The 16,340-nt window shown below is 44.1% G+C and overlaps 1 protein-coding gene across 2 annotated transcripts in view; it reads right to left on the bottom strand.

Annotated features, from left to right (window-relative positions):
- Positions 1–265: 265 nt before the first annotated feature.
- Positions 266–16,340, bottom strand: part of asap2b (ArfGAP with SH3 domain, ankyrin repeat and PH domain 2b) — a 51,663-nt gene continuing 35,588 nt past the window's right edge. The window contains exons 14-28 of one of the 2 annotated variants that reach the window (XM_036975605.1): positions 14,809–14,978; positions 14,018–14,151; positions 13,592–13,686; positions 13,071–13,260; positions 9,033–9,118; positions 8,658–8,773; positions 6,477–6,544; positions 6,096–6,209; positions 5,571–5,838; positions 3,216–3,317; positions 2,760–3,030; positions 2,443–2,504; positions 1,609–1,691; positions 1,327–1,446; positions 266–1,179 (exon numbers count right to left, since the gene is read on the bottom strand). In XM_036975605.1, the coding sequence (XP_036831500.1) occupies positions 1,105–1,179; positions 1,327–1,446; positions 1,609–1,691; positions 2,443–2,504; positions 2,760–3,030; positions 3,216–3,317; positions 5,571–5,838; positions 6,096–6,209; positions 6,477–6,544; positions 8,658–8,773; positions 9,033–9,118; positions 13,071–13,260; positions 13,592–13,686; positions 14,018–14,151; positions 14,809–14,978 (1,954 nt within the window). In that variant the 3' untranslated portion in view covers positions 266–1,104. The remainder of the gene's footprint in view (positions 1,180–1,326; positions 1,447–1,608; positions 1,692–2,442; positions 2,505–2,759; positions 3,031–3,215; positions 3,318–5,570; positions 5,839–6,095; positions 6,210–6,476; positions 6,545–8,657; positions 8,774–9,032; positions 9,119–13,070; positions 13,261–13,591; positions 13,687–14,017; positions 14,152–14,808; positions 14,979–16,340) is intronic. The other variant, XR_005051461.1, reaches the window with a different exon arrangement.

The raw sequence follows: 16,340 nt of genomic DNA, 5'->3' as shown, positions 1-16,340 counted from the left end.
CCATTTTTTTGCCTAGTTGGTCTGTCTAACAAACTTTTTGGGGCTCAAAATTATCACTATCTCGCTAATATTGGTGCCCTCAAAATGGCAGTGTGGGGGCCTCAAGGAAAAATATTGGCTGGTGTTAGAAATACCAGGGGCAATTTTTGGTCCCAGTCCGCCCCAGAATCAGATAATGGTTCTGTTCATAATCATTAAAAATAAAATGGAGTGACCACTACAGATCTGTCTTAACCGAATGCAATGAAGACAAAACACACAATGAGCCATTTCACGTTTTAATGAATAACCATGGACATGTAAAGAACATGAGGGAAGAGGAAAACGTAGGATGTACATTCCTTTCAATTATCTCAAATGTTACAGCTACAATATACATACAGAGTTACCCTGCAACCCTTTTTCCAGCATCATATATTCACAAATGCTCTCTTGATAAATTAGATTCCATGTTAGATTCAAACATATCAGTTTCCCATCAGCAGAAGCTGTCATAGGATGATCATGCTCGGTGATACACAGCAATGTAATGACTGATGTAATATATAGACTTTGAGTGGTTGTAGTACAATACGTTTTTTATTATACCAAGTTAAACTTTAAATACGCATCTGAATTGATAACACAATAGCGAAATATTGAATTTAAAGACAAGTTTGACTGTGTCTTCAAGGATGCAAATATAATCAAGCAGAATCTTGCTCCAGTTATTTCCAGTTGTCCCAGCAAACCAAGTGGAAATATACTTTCTCAAAACTTAGCATGCAGGTTGAACAGTTTCCCCCATTTCCCCCCCAAATATTCCAGCATTGTAGATTAGAACATTCTGTTGGCAGGTCAGAGGTCACCTAGTCATCATCTTTGGCTGTTTGGATGCATGAGAATATCACCACCCACACGTGTGATGTGCACATCCCACACCTCTTTCACTCATAGACATTGTTTTTCTCCCGATATAGTGCACTATTTCTTATATAGTGCACTACTTATAGGGCTCTGGTCAAAAGTAGTGCACTACATAGGGGACAGGGTGCAATTTTGGACAAGAACAGATAACACACAGCCTAGTAGTGAGCGACAGCTCCGGTCACACCATCAGATGCATCAGTCAGTGATTAAGTGCACAAATGTCACAGGGAAGACTCCTTTCCTAGTCGAATCCCCCTCAATATGTCCCACCTGCAACACACACACAACAGGACACACAGTCAGTGGATCAGAGACATAAGGACACAGTCAGAGGATGTGTGTGTGTGTGCAGTTTGTGTGTGCGTATGTGTGTGCGTGCCTATGCGTGTGGGTGTGTGTTGGAGCTGTTGTACTTACCCACCACTCCTGGTCCTCCTCTCCATCCACTACAATCACCTCTCCCTCGGTGAACGTTAGCTCATCTGGGTTATCAGCTAAACAGCTGTAGCGGGCTTTCACCCTCCTGGACCTCTGTTTCTAAGGGCCAAATAATAATAGGTTAGACAAGAAGATGTTAGTTCATGTTTTTTTTGCAAGTGTTCAATAATCAGTGTAAATATGATATTACTGTATTGCTATAATAGCCTGTGTGTTAGGTATTGATTGCATGCCACTGATTGGCTGAGTTGAGGATCTCACAGGGAGGTTAGCGCGGGGCTTGGGTGTTGGTGGAGGAGTTGGACCAAAGCTCGGAGGGGATCCAGTTACAGGTGCATTCTTTACTGCTCACACACAAGCAAAAAGACACATTGGAACATTTAATCATTGTAATTTTACCAACTCCATTATTCGAACCAATTGGCATGACAAATCCATAAGGAATTGGCAAGAAAGAAGAAACAGACTGGCACCCAGATGAATAAAAACAAAGCTCTTTGAACCAGAGCAGGCTAGTTATTAGATATTGTAGGCTGAGTGTACAAAACTTTAGGAACACCTTCGTAATATTGAGTTGCACCCCCTTTTACCCTCAGAACAGCCTCAATTCATCGTGTCATGGCCACTACAAGGTGTCAAAAGCGTTCCACAGGGATGCTGGCCCATGTTGACTCCAATGCTTCCCACAGTTGTGTCAAATTGTCTGGATGTCCTTTGGGTGGTGGACTATTCTTGATACACATGGGAAACTGTTTGAGAGTGAAAAACCCAGCAGTGTTGCAGTTGTTGACACAAACTGGTGCGCCTGGCACATACAACCATACCCTGTTCAAAGGCACCTAAATATTTTGTCTTTCCCATTCACCTTCTGAATGGCACACATACACAATCCACGTCTCAAGGCTTAAAAATCCTTCTTTAACCTGTCTCCTCCACTTCATCTACACTGATTGAAGTATATTGAACAATACGGTTTTATAGCTTTCACCTTGAGTCACCTGGTCAGTCGTGGAAAGAGCACGTATTCCTAATGTTTTGTACACTCAGTGTATACTAAAAATGTGTGAATGTTATTTGAGTGTGTGATGTGTTTACCGGATCTATTAGTTTGTCCAGCAAGCCTGCCGGGTGGTCCTTTAGGCATGGGTTTATCTGAACTGAAACCACACACACATTAATTGTCTTAGTTATCTGATAATACATATCATTATAAACCTAATACAATTAAATGAGAACATATGAACCTAAATTGGTCAGCGGACGTATCAAGCGTCTCAGAGTAGGAGTGCTGATCTAGAGTCAGGTCCCCCCCTATCCACATAATCATATTTATTGTGATCTAAAATACTAAACTGATCCTAAATCAGCACTCTTACTCTGAGATGCTTGATACATACTGCCCAAGTTCTTACATAGTGGGTGATTTAGTTGATTTGGACCGTGCGGCTCTGCTTCTGGGATGGTGGGCTGGTACAGGAGGGGGCTGTGTGAGTCGGAAGGAGGGTGCAGGGGGCACTGTTGGCGGGAATGGTGGTAGTGGGATGATGGGGGACACTGGAGGCCCAGGTAATACTGAAGGTAGTGGTGGTAGAGGAGCAGTCTTATGGCTTCTAGACTCCATCACACTGGTCCTTTTACTCACCAGGGGAGGCGGAGCAGCAGGTGGAACAGCTGGGGGAAACACTGGATGGAGACAAGGGAGTGATATCAATCAGTCAAATGTATAAAAAAAAAAAGAAGAAGTTTAACATCGGCAGTTGTACTTATACAGTACTTAAATCGTGTTGTTGTGCCAGCAGCGCAGCATAATCACATGAGGGATAGGTCAGGAGCTAGTACTATCTGGTAATATAATGTAGTGCACTTACCATTCATGGAGCTGTTACGCTCCGGGATGTGAGGGTTCGGGGGGTCTGAGGAGGACCTCTGTCTACCCACCACCTCCATATGAGCCTGCTTCCACCCAGGGCCTACAAGGTTACAGTCATAGGGTCAATCATGTGTAGGGTGCAGTCTTTCGGATGGGACGTTAAACGGGTGCCTGACTCTCTGAGGTCATTAAAAAAGATCCCATGGCACTTATCGTAAGAGTAGGGGTGTTAACCCCGGTGTCCTGGCTAAATTCCCAATCTGGCCCTCAAACCATCACGGTCACCTAATAATCCCCAGTCTACAATTGGCTCATTCATCCCCCTCCTCTCCCCTGTAACTACAGTGCCTTGCGAAAGTATTCGGCCCCCTTGAACTTTGCGACCTTTTGCCACATTTCAGGCTTCAAACATAAAGATATAAAACTGTATTTTTTTGTGAAGAATCAACAACAAGTGGGACACAATCATGAAGTGGAACGACATTTATTGGATATTTCAAACTTTTTTAACAAATCAAAAACTGAAAAATTGGGCGTGCAAAATTATTCAGCCCCCTTAAGTTAATACTTTGTAGCGCCACCTTTTGCTGCGATTACAGCTGTAAGTCGCTTGGGGTATGTTTCTATCAGTTTTGCACATCGAGAGACTGACATTTTTTCCCATTCCTCCTTGCAAAACAGCTCGAGCTCAGTGAGGTTGGATGGAGAGCATTTGTGAACAGCAGTTTTCAGTTCTTTCCACAGATTCTCGATTGGATTCAGGTCTGGACTTTGACTTGGCCATTCTAACACCTGGATATGTTTATTTTTGAACCATTCCATTGTAGATTTTGCTTTATGTTTTGGATCATTGTCTTGTTGGAAGACAAATCTCCGCCCCAGTCTCAGGTCTTTTGCAGACTCCATCAGGTTTTCTTCCAGAATGGTCCTATATTTGGCTCCATCCATCTTCCCATCAATTTTAACCATCTTCCCTGTCCCTGCTGAAGAAAATCAGGCCCAAACCATGATGCTGCCACCACCATGTTTGACAGTGGGGATGGTGTGTTCAGCTGTGTTGCTTTTACGCCAAACATAACGTTTTGCGTTGTTGCCAAAAAGTTCAATTTTGGTTTCATCTGACCAGAGCACCTTCTTCCACATGTTTGGTGTGTCTCCCAGGTGGCTTGTGGCAAACTTTAAACAACACTTTTTATGGATATCTTTAAGAAATGGCTTTCTTCTTGACACTCTTCCATAAAGGCCAGATTTGTGCAATATACGACTGATTGTTGTCCTATGGACAGAGTCTCCCACCTCAGCTGTAGATCTCTGCAGTTCATCCAGAGTGATCATGGGCCTCTTGGCTGCATCTCTGATCAGTCTTCTCCTTGTATGAGCTGAAAGTTTAGAGGGACGGCCAGGTCTTGGTAGATTTGCAGTGGTCTGATACTCCTTCCATTTCAATATTATCGCTTGCACAGTGCTCCTTGGGATGTTTAAAGCTTGGGAAATCTTTTTGTATCCAAATCCGGCTTTAAACTTCTTCACAACAGTATCTCGGACCTGCCTGGTGTGTTCCTTGTTCTTCATGATGCTCTCTGCGCTTTTAACGGACCTCTGAGACTATCACAGTGCAGGTGCATTTATACGGAGACTTGATTACACACAGGTGGATTGTATTTATCATCATTAGTCATTTAGGTCAACATTGGATCATTCAGAGATCCTCACTGAACTTCTGGAGAGAGTTTGCTGCACTGAAAGTAAAGGGGCTGAATAATTTTGCACGCCCAATTTTTCAGTTTTTGATTTGTTAAAAAAGTTTGAAATATCCAATAAATGTCGTTCCACTTCATGATTGTGTCCCACTTGTTGTTGATTCTTCACAAAAAAATACAGTTTTATATCTTTATGTTTGAAGCCTGAAATGTGGCAAAAGGTCGCAAAGTTCAAGGGGGCCAAATACTTTCGCAACTGTATTCCCCAGTTCGTTGCTGCAAATGAGAACGTGTTCTCAGTCAACTTACCTGGTAAAATAACGGATAAATAAAATAAATAAAATCATTTATTTATACTACAGTTTGGCATCTGGTGTTTAGTTCATTATTCCAGCAATCATGTCAAGGAACTGTAATCTATGACCTAGTGCTGGGCTGTTTAATTCTGGTCTTGGATGGCCGAAACATTTCCGATTTATGTTTCTAACTTGGAGCTGATTGCACTCACCTGGTGACGTAGGTCTGAATCAAGCCCTGATTAGGAGAGTGAAAACCTGAAAAAGGGTTTTGGCCCAATAGGTCTGTAATTGAACAGCCCTGACCTAGAGCATGACTTATGCTCTATGACCGATTCTCATTGCCAATGGACTGACCTTTGCTGGTGTTCCTGGGGGGCAGGGGTGGGATGTGTAACCCCGGTCCCCCTGGCATGCCGCGGGGAGGGGGGCTGAGGTCCAGGATGGCGCCATAGGTCTCATTGTTCATCATCATGCTGGGGACATGGGCTCTCTGCTTGTCCCTGACCAGGCTGGCTGCGTCGCGGGCCAGGGAGGCCATGTTGAGACCTCCAGGCATGGGACCATTTCCTGGGACAAAACAGCTGACCGGACGCTCCTGCTCTGGCCGTCTTTGGGGGATGGGCTGGGAATGGGCGATAAAGAGTAAGTATGCTAGTGTAGTATAAGCTAGTATGCTATTGATGTAATGTCTTCAACTGAGGTTGAAGTACTATAGTACTCACTCAAGTACTGACTGGTGCATTTTTGGCAAAATAATTCAACTAATACAGCAGTACAGGTTTGCCTGGTATACCATAAAATCACGGTTAGAAGAATTTGTGAATTCTATTAGAGTTCTATATGAGTTTTGAGTTATGAGGTAGAGGCTATCCAACTCACCTTGTCCTCCATCTCGTCTTCGCTCTCGTCCAGGTCGTCGTCTTCGTTCTGGAGCCGCCACTCATATTCCACATGCACATGGACGTTAAACTTCCCCGTCATAGCCTGGGTCAGCTGGACACCACAAATACAGTCAGCCTTTACCATTACCCATGTTGATAAAACAGAACCCTGGACCATCCTCTAAGACAGCTGGATCATCAAATTCAAAGTAGGTGCCACACATCGGTGGTGGATGAGTTGAGTTTCCCCTTACTTTGTAAAGCGCTTTGGGAACCTATGTGGAAAAGCACTCTACAAGGCCAATCAATTATTATTAGTATATTGTTACAGTGTTCAAATCCATGTGACCTTTAGATTCAATTCAAAGACTGCACTCACCAGCTCTTCACACTGTGGATGTCTGAGGCGCTTGGCGATGTCCATTGGTGTTTCTCCTGCCTCATTGGCTGCACACAGACAGACAAACCAATTTATGTGTTTCTTATATATATATATTTACACACACACACACACACACACACACACACACACACTGTATATATACAGTTCCAAAAAGGTGTTAAACAAATCAAATATATTTTATATTTGAGATTCTTCAAAGTAGACACCCTTTGCCTTGACAGCTTTCCGCACTCTTAGAATTCTCTCAACCAGCTTCATGAGGTAGTCACCTGGAATGCATTTCAATTAACAGGTGTGCCTTGTTAAAAGTTCATTTGTGGAATTTCTTTCCATCTTAATCCGTTTGAGACATTCAGTTGTGTTGTGACAAGGTGGGGGTGGTGTACAGAATATTTGGTAGTAGACCAAGTCCATATTATGGCAAGAACAGCTCAAATAAGCAAAGAGAAACGACAGTCCATCATTACTTTAAGACATGAAGCTCAGTCAAGCCGGGAAAGTGTCAAGAATATGGCTAGTTTCTTCAAGTGCAGTCGCAAAAACCATCAAGTGCTATGATGAAACTAGCTCTCATGAGGACCACCACAGGAAAGGATGCCTCAGAGTTACCTCTGCTGTTGAGGATAAGTTCATTAGAGTTACCAGCCTCAGAGATTGCATCCCAAATAAATGCTTCACAGAGTTGAAGTAACAGACACATTTCAACATCAATTGTTCAGAGGAGACTGCGTGATTCAGGCCTTCATGGTCGAATTGCTGCAAAGAAACCACTACTAAAGGACACCAATAAGAAGAGACTTGCTTGGGCCAATAAACACGATGAATGGACATTAGACCGGTGGAAATCTGTCCTTTGGTCTGTTGAGTCCAAATGTGCGATTTTTGGTTCCAACCTCTGTGTCTTTGTTAGACGCAGAGTAAGTGAACGGATGATCTCTGCATGTGTGGCTCCCACCGTGAAGCATGCAGGAGGATGTGTGATGGTGCTTTGCTGGTGACTCTGTCAGTAATTTATTTATAATTCAAGGCACACTTAACCAGCATGACTACCACAGCATTCTGCAGCGATACACAATCCAGTCCGGTTTGCACTTAGTGGGACTATCATTTGTTTTCAACAGGACAATGACCCAACACACCTCCAGGCTGTGTAAGGGCTATTTGACCAAGAAGGAGAGTGATGGAGTGCTGCATCAGATGACCTGGCCTCCACAATCACCTGACCTCAACCCAATTGAGATGGTTTGGGATGAGTTGGACCGCAGAGTGAAGGAAAAGCAGCCAACAAGTGCTCAGCATGTGGGAACTCCTGTTGGACTGTTGGAAAAGCAGTCCAGGTGAAGCTGGTTGAGAGAATGCCAAGAGTGTGCAAAGCTGTCATCAAGGCAAAGGGTGGCTACTTTGAAGAATCTCAAATATATTTAGATTTGTTTAACACTTTTTTAGTTACTACATGATTCCATATGTGTTATTTCATAGTTTTGATGTCTTCACTATTATTCTACAATGTAGAAAATAGTAAAAATAAAGAAAAACCCTTACATGAGTAGGTGTGTCCAAACTTTTGACTGGTACTGCTTATTTTTTTGGTACTTTTTTTTTTTTTTTTTTTGTACTCTGTACTTTTCTCCCCAATTTCGTGATATCCAATTGGTAGTTACAGTCTTGTCCCATCGCTGGAACTCCCCTACGGACTCGGGAGAGGCGAATGTCAAGAGCCATGTGTCCTCCGAAACACAACCCTGACAAGCCGCACTACTTCTTGACACACTGCTTGCTTGACCCAGAAGCCAGCCACACCAATGTGTAGGAGGAAACACCGTCCAGCTGGCAAGTGAAGTCAGTGAGCCCGGTCCGCCACAAGGAGTCGCTAGAGCATGATGGGACAAGGAAATCCCTGCCGGCCAAACCCTCCCGTAACCAGCACAAAGCTGGGCAAATTGTACGCCGCCTCATGGGTCTCCCGGTCACGGCCAGCTGTGACACAGCCTGAGATCAAACCCAGGTCTGTAGTGACGCCTCAAGCACTGCGATGCAGTGCCTTAAAGACCGCTACGGCACTCGGGAGGCCCAATTTATGTGTTTCTATGGGACTTGCGTCTGGACTATATAGGGAATAGCGTGTCATTTGGGACATGATACTAGCAGGGCACTTACCAATACTGACCGAGGCCCGGCCCCGCAGCAGCAGTTTCAGACACTCACTGTTGTCTGTAAGGCAGCAGTAGTGCAGTGCCGTGCTCCCTTTGGCTGTCTGCTTCTCCAGGTTGCCACTGATCAGAGCAGACACACCACTGTGGTTAGGACATTCACCTCAAGGGAGTCAACACTTCCCTTCATCGACATCAACAACTAAATAAATATGTCTAATCTGAGAGAACAACTTCTGATCTTATCTACATGTTTTTGTTTACCGTTAAAATACTTTAGACGAGTTCCCCCTCTTCACATTTGAGATGTTTGCATCTGCTTTTATGAGACATAAACCCAGCATCTTTTCACCCAATCAGTCCTTAAGTAAGGCTTTAGTACCTGTTCTGGGTCAGGAAGTCCACAATATGGAGGGAGTTGCGGTCCACCATTCGTACTGCTAGATGTAGTGCCGTCTCACCCGGTTCCTGAGAGCATGGACAAATACCCTACATGACTAAAAGTATGTTAACACCTGCTTGTCGAACATCTCATTCCAAAATCATGGGCATTAATATGGAGTTGATCCCCCCTTTGCTTCTATAATAGCCTCCCCTCTTCTGGGAGGGCTTTCCACTAGATGTTGGCCACAAGAGCTTTAGTTAGGTCGAGCACTGATGTTGGGCAATTAGGCCTGGCTCGCAGTTGGCGTTCCAATTCATCCCAAAGGTGTTCGATGGGGTTGAGGTCAGGGCTCTGTGCAGTCCAGTCAAGATCTTACACACCGATCTTGACAAACTATTTCTGTATGAACCTCGCTTTGTGCACAGGTGCATTGTCATGCTGAAACAGGAAAGGGCCTTCCCCAAACTGTTGCCACAAATTTGGAGGTCTAGAATGTCATTGTATGCTAGCGTTAAGATTTCCCTTCACAGGAACTAAGCGGCCTAGCCCGAACCATGAAAAACAGCCCCAGACCATTATTCCTCCTCTACTAAACTTTACAGTTGGCACTATGCATTCGGGCAGGTAGCGTTCTCCTGGCATCCGCCAAACCCAGATTTGTCCATCGGACTGCCAGATGGTGAAGCGGGATTCATCACTTCAGAGAATGCGTTTCCACTACTCAAGAATCCAATGGCGGAAAGCTTTACACCACTCCAGCTGATGCTTGGCATTGCGCATGGTGATCTTAAGTTTGTGTGCGGCAGCTCGGCCATGGAAACCAATTTCATGAAGCTCCCTATGAATAGTTATTGTGCTGACGTTGCATCCAGAGGCAGTTTATAACTCGGTAGTGAGTATTGCAACTGAGGACAGACGATTTTTACATTCTATGCGCCCTCCAAACACTTTGTGGCTGAGTCGTTTTTCCTACATGTTTCCACTTCACAATAACAGCACTTAAAGTTTACCAGGGCAGCTCTAGGCAGGGCAGAAATGTGACGAACTGACTTGTTGGAAAGGTGGCATCCTAGGATGGTGCCACGTTGAAAGTCACTGAGCTTTTCAGTTCAGCCATTCCACTGTCAATGTTTATCTATGGAGATTGCATGGCTGTGTGCTCGATTTTATACACCTGTCAGCAACAGGTGTGGCTGAACTAGCCGAATCCACTAACTTTAAGGGGTGTCAACATACCTTTGTATATATAGTGTAGCAAAAGGTATATTACAGAAGCATACATGCATATCGGCAAAAAAACATTTGAATCAGAGGTATTAACATATGACAAATCAGCAGAACTTTTTTAGTCCACGTTAGAAGTCTGTCATGTGGGGGCATGGTGCAGCAGTAGTGGTAGAGACTGCCATGCACATATTTCCCACAGTACCATGTGTACGAAGCCCCCCACCCTATACTTTTGTACTGTTTTCCCTCTAAAACAAGGTATTCCCAAACCCCAGGGGTAAGGGCAATGCCCTCGGGGGTACGCCAAATAAAAATGTGATTCACATAATTGTATTTATTTATTTTTTATTAAATAAATAAAAAAAAATCAACAATTCTTCACATTTTCAAACAGTACATTTATATTTTCCAACGGGGCTATACATTTGGGTGAGGTTTTTCTCTCCCCTGAGTAGCCTCGTTTCACTGACAATTATTTTTCTTAACCATCTAGTGTTCAGCGAAATGTCAAATACAGGAAGCCTCGTCAAATAATTAACATCCAATCACATTAACCTTTACTCTCTCGCGGGAAACCTTCACTCTTGCATGACAATTTGAAAAATAAGCCACGGGAGTTTTTTGAGCGAGAATATAGACGACTTTCGAGTATTAAGACGTATAAAAGCAACATATACCATTAACAAGAAGGAACTAGAAGCGTCTTATATGGTGAGTTACTGAGTGGCAAGGACAGGCAAGCCCCATACTATTGTGGAGGGCTTAATTCTTCCTGTTGCCGTGGATATGGCTGGGACAATGCCGGGGGAAAAGGCCAAAAAAACGATACTATACGCATCAATGACATGGCAAGAGATGTTTTGAAACAATTACTGCTTCGCATACAAGCCAGTGATTTCTATGCTGGATGAGTCAACAGACGTGGCGGACCTGGCACAGCTCCTGGTATATGTCTATTACGTTTATGGGGGGTCAATTAAAGAAGACATCCTCTTCTGAAAACCAGAATAACAGGAGAGGATATTTATTTATTTATTTGAATTTTACCCCCTTTCCGCCCCAATTTCGTGGTATCCAAATGTTAGTAGTTACTATCTTGTCTCATCGCTACAACTCCCGTACGGGCTCGGGAAAGACGAAGGTCGAAAGCCATGCGTCCTCCGAAACACAACCCAACCAAGCCGCACTGCTTCTTAACACAGCGCGCATCCAACCCGGAAGCCAGCCGCACCAATGTGTCGGAGGAAACACCGTGCACCTGGCGACCTGGTTAGCGTGCACTGCGCCCGGCCCGCCACAGGAGTCGCTAGTGCGCGATGAGACAACGATACCCCTACCGGCCAAACCCTCCCTAACCCGGACGACGCTAGGCCAATTGTGCTTCGCCTCTCACCCCGGCAGGCTGCGACAGAGCCTGGGCGCAAACCCAGAAACTCTGGTGGCACAGCTAGCACTGCGATGCAGTGCCCTAGACCACTGCGCCACCAGGGAGGCCCAGGAGAGGATATTTTTTTAAAGTACTGGACAGCTTTGTGACATCAAATGGACTTTGGTGGTCAAGATGTGTTGGCATCTGTACTGATGGCGCAAAAGCCATGACAGGGAGACATAGTGGAGTGGGAATGCGCGTGCAAGCAGTTACGTGTTCAAGCAGTTGCTCCCGACGCCACTTGGGTACACTGCAGCATCCACCCAGAGGCTCTTGCTGCCAAGGGAATGCCTGGACACTAGAGTGAAAATGGTTAACTTTGTTAAAGCAAGGCCCCTGAAATCTCGTGTATTTTCTGCATTATGCAATGATATAGGCAGCAACCATGTAACGGTTTTACAACATACAGAAGTGCCTGGCTATCAAGGGGCAAAGTATTGACACATTTTTTTTTAATTGAGAGATGAGCTTAAAGTTTTCTTGACTGGCCATTATTTTCACTTGTCTGACCACTTCCATGATGACGAGTTTCTCACACGACTGGCCTATCTGGGTGATGTTTTTTCTCGCCTGAATGATCTGAATCTAGTATTACAGGGACTCTCCGCGACTACGGTTTATTCAATGTGCATGACAGAATTGAGGCTATGATTAAGAAGTTGGAGCTCTTTTCTGTCTGCATTAACAAGAACAACAGACAGGTCTTTCCATCATTGTATGATTTTTTGTGTGCAAATTAACTCAAGCTTACGGACAATGCCAAATGTGATATAGAAAAGCACCTGAGTGAGCTGGGTGCGCAATTACGCAGATACTTTCCCGAAACGGATGACACAAACAACTGGATTCGTTATCCCTTTCATGCTCTGCCTCCAGTCCACTTACCGATATCTGAACCTCATCAGCGAACCAGGGACCCTCTGCACACATCAACAACAGTCACCCACGAAGCATCGTTACCCATCGCTCCACAAAAGCCGCGGCCCTTGCAGAGCAAGGGGAACTACTACTTCAAGGTCTCAGAGCAAGTGACGTCACCGATTGAAACGCTATTTAGCGTGCACCGCTATCTAAGCTAGCCGTTTCACATCCGTTACATACGCAGCTGGAGGTTGAATGTTTGAAGGGGTACGGGACTGTAAAAGGTTTAGGAACCACTGCTCTAAAAGATAGCCCAGTGGTTAGACTGTTGGGCCAGTAACTGAAAGGTCGCTGGTTCGAATCTGCCAATGTGCCCTTGAGCAAGGCACTTCACCCTATAGGCTTGGGGAAATTGCTCTGGATGAGAGCGTCTGCTAAATTAATAAAATGTCAAATCTGTCACCTGCATACCTTCTGGCTGTCTAAATAAAAAAATATGATAACGTAATTAATCTTACATGCTCATTGGCCAGTGGTATGGTCTCCATCAGGTCCACTCCTTCAGCGTAAACCTGGATGAGGGAGAGGATGTTTCGGGTCTTCACTGCCTCACACAGGACGTGGAGCCTGGACTCCTCGTCCGCACACTTCCTCTGAACAAACTTCTTCTCTGTGTACTTGGCTGTGATGTAGTCCTTCCGCGTCTGCCTGAGGGAGACAAGAGCGCAGACAGACAGATGGGCAACTACCAAGAGACAGGAAATCTGAGTTTAAGGCCAAGTTCCAAATGGAACCCTATCCCCTAGTACATGGATTTTGACCAGGGCCCCTGTCAAAAGTAGTGGACTATATAGGGAATAAGTTGCCATTTTGGGATGTACCCTAAGACATTCAGGACTATACATAGTATAACAAGAAGTTAAATGTATTGAACTTAATATGAAATAAATAATGAATGTATTCAGTCAGTGTTGTTCCTGTTATGGTGTTGAAGGAGGGAGAGGAGTGGGTGTGGTTTGCCCGACTGTCTGTCACTCACATGTCACTGGAGGGGTTGGGTTTAGTCACGCCCCGTGCAGACAGGTCCGCTTCCATGATCTCATTGAAACCCGCATTGCCCACATTTTTTGCCAGCTGGGGAAGACCAGGTAGAGCACACGTCAATGTGATATCTATTCAGACCCTATAAATCTAGCCTGGTTCCAGATCTGTTTGTGTTGTATAGCCAATTGCCATAGGAGTTGGCAAGACAACACAAACAGATCTGGGACCAGGCTACTACTAATCATACTAAAATAGTACAACAGCTTATACAATCAGAGCTGGGTTCAACTAATCAAAACTGCTTGGCTGAGCTTCCCTGGCATCTAGCAGGCTAAAGGAAACGCAATAAAATATTGATTTAAAAAAAATAGTTTTGAACCTGTTTGTATACAATGCAACCATTAATGCCTGTGATATTTACCAGGAGCTCTGCGGTTCCCAGGACGTCCAGTGTGAGAGACTGTATTCTAGAATAGTGGACGCCCATCTCCCTGTGGATTCCAGAACACTCGATGCAGATGAGCACTCCCAGGTTAGTGGAGAGCCAGGTGGGCTCTGAAGACAGAGATATATATTTTCAGTGTAAGACTAGTGTGCTATGGCCTGGGGTGATCTGGTGGGTTGCTGCCACTGCCTTCGGGTCTTAGCCCTTGACCTTCTGGCACACCATTTCTCCTCTTTACTTTCCTGTCTCTCTTCACTGTCTCTGAAAGAATTTAGTTGAAAATATTTAAAAAATGATATTAAAAAAGACTAGTGTGCTTCCACTATAAGTTCTCACCTGAAATAGTTGTACAGTTAAATAAAGTTCCACTCCTAAGAGTGAGATGTGGTATATTGATGCACTGTTTTCATTGTCCTATCAGTGTAAATTCAGCACATGGGATATAGAGGCAAGGTAGGATTTCAATAACATCTAACCGAAACAGCCAACCCTCTTTCTTCTATATTTCAGGAACTAGTCTGACTGGCCTAACAAAGACTCCTAAGAATGTGTGTGAGCGCATGCACATAGACAAAAGAACTCGTCAATCGTCAAACAAAGCCAGGTTGTACGTTCAGCATGGTAAATTACGAAAACCATGTCAGCCCCTCACACATTCACATACTGTATGTACAACACTGTGTTCATTTTCATATAATACCCCTCTGGGAGGAAGAATAATATTTTCTTGCTGCCTTTTCCCAGAATGCTCTCTGTGTGTCACTCACTAGGCGCTCCACAGTCGCAGCAGACGTCGTTGCCGCTCATCCTCTTGACCTCACTGACGATGGCCTTGGTCAGCTCCTGCACTATGTTGTTCTCCCCTCCCTCGTCCTGGTCTCCTTTGAAGGCATTGTTCAGCGCCTCCTCCTTACTGTTCTGCAGGACTGAGATCCATCTGAAAACACAGGCAGGTCCAACCGAGACAAAACGTAAGCTTGGAGGGCAACGTGTACGTGGCAAATGGCACCCTATTCCTTATGTAGTGCACTACTTTTGACCAGAGCCGAGTACACGTTATAGGGAATAGGGTGCCATTTGGAATGCCTACAACGTAAAAGAGGGTCTGAGAAGTGACCAATTACATGTATCATGTATACACATAATGAAGAGCAGGGTTCCCCAACTGTTTTCTGAGCAAAAAATAAATACAAAGAAACAAATGTATTTATTTTTTATTGTTGAACATAAAATACTGTAAAATCACCAGCAAATCAGCTCCAAGTTATTTTAAATTTAGGAAATTCTAGAGAGATACACTAAATACACAAAAGTATGTGGACACCCCTTCAAATGAGTGGATTCGGCTATTTCAGCAGACAGGTGTATAAAATCGAGCACAAAGCCATGCATTGTTCCAACATCTAGCGGAAAGCCTTCCCAGAAGAGTGGAGGCTATTATAGCAGCAAAGAGTGGACCAACTCCATATTAATGCCCATGATTTTGGAATGAGATGTTCAACGAGCACATGTCCACATACTTTTGGTCATGTAGTGTATATGTGATCATATACACATTTTAAGTGATGATTATTTAGTCAAAAATGATATCTGTTTTAGCTTCCCGCGGTAAATGTGTAGTCTACAACTCATTTGTAATTATGTTCCGGCCTCCATCCACTCAAAAAATAAATCGGCCCGCGGCTGAATCTAGTTGATGAGCCCTGATATAGGGTGATCAATCAAAAACACATTTTAAAACAATGTTAATTGTGTAGATACTCCTCTGAGAAAACCAATGGTCCAAACTTCACGTCTCTATCATAATCCGTTCAAAAGTTGGGTTTTTCTTTGTAGGAAGGCCAGAATTAGGGTGACTATGGAGGCCAGAGGCCAGAGAAGAAAATAGCAATGCGTCAGCTAGGCTGTATGCTGTTTGAGAATTAACAGTCTCTCTGACAGGCTCACTGTTGAACTCATCTTTCTTCTTAAATCCGAAAGACATAAAACAATAGAGGTAAGATAGAAATCGAGTTCGAGACATGACATGTTGTATTTTCATATTTCAGTATACACTTTTCAAATGAATGCTATTCTTCATTTGAAGATTTCTCACAGAAACATGCATATCTCTGTGAAATGTCAACAGAGCACTGAGCATAACGCACGTTTTTTTTACATTTTCAAAAGCCTTTTACATATAATTCAACTCGTGTCATTCTAATTTTGCTTTTTGCGACACACGGAAACAACTTTGCAGACTACCACCACAACGCGTAAAATCCTCAAAAGTTGCAGTGCAAAAGTGCCACCGCTCTAT

The sequence above is a fragment of the Oncorhynchus mykiss genome, chromosome 4, assembly GCF_013265735.2.
Source record: "Oncorhynchus mykiss isolate Arlee chromosome 4, USDA_OmykA_1.1, whole genome shotgun sequence".
Classification (NCBI taxonomy): Eukaryota; Metazoa; Chordata; class Actinopteri; order Salmoniformes; family Salmonidae; genus Oncorhynchus; species Oncorhynchus mykiss.
The sequence above is the reverse complement of the archived record's forward strand: the minus strand, read 5'-3'. Positions and strand labels throughout refer to the sequence as shown.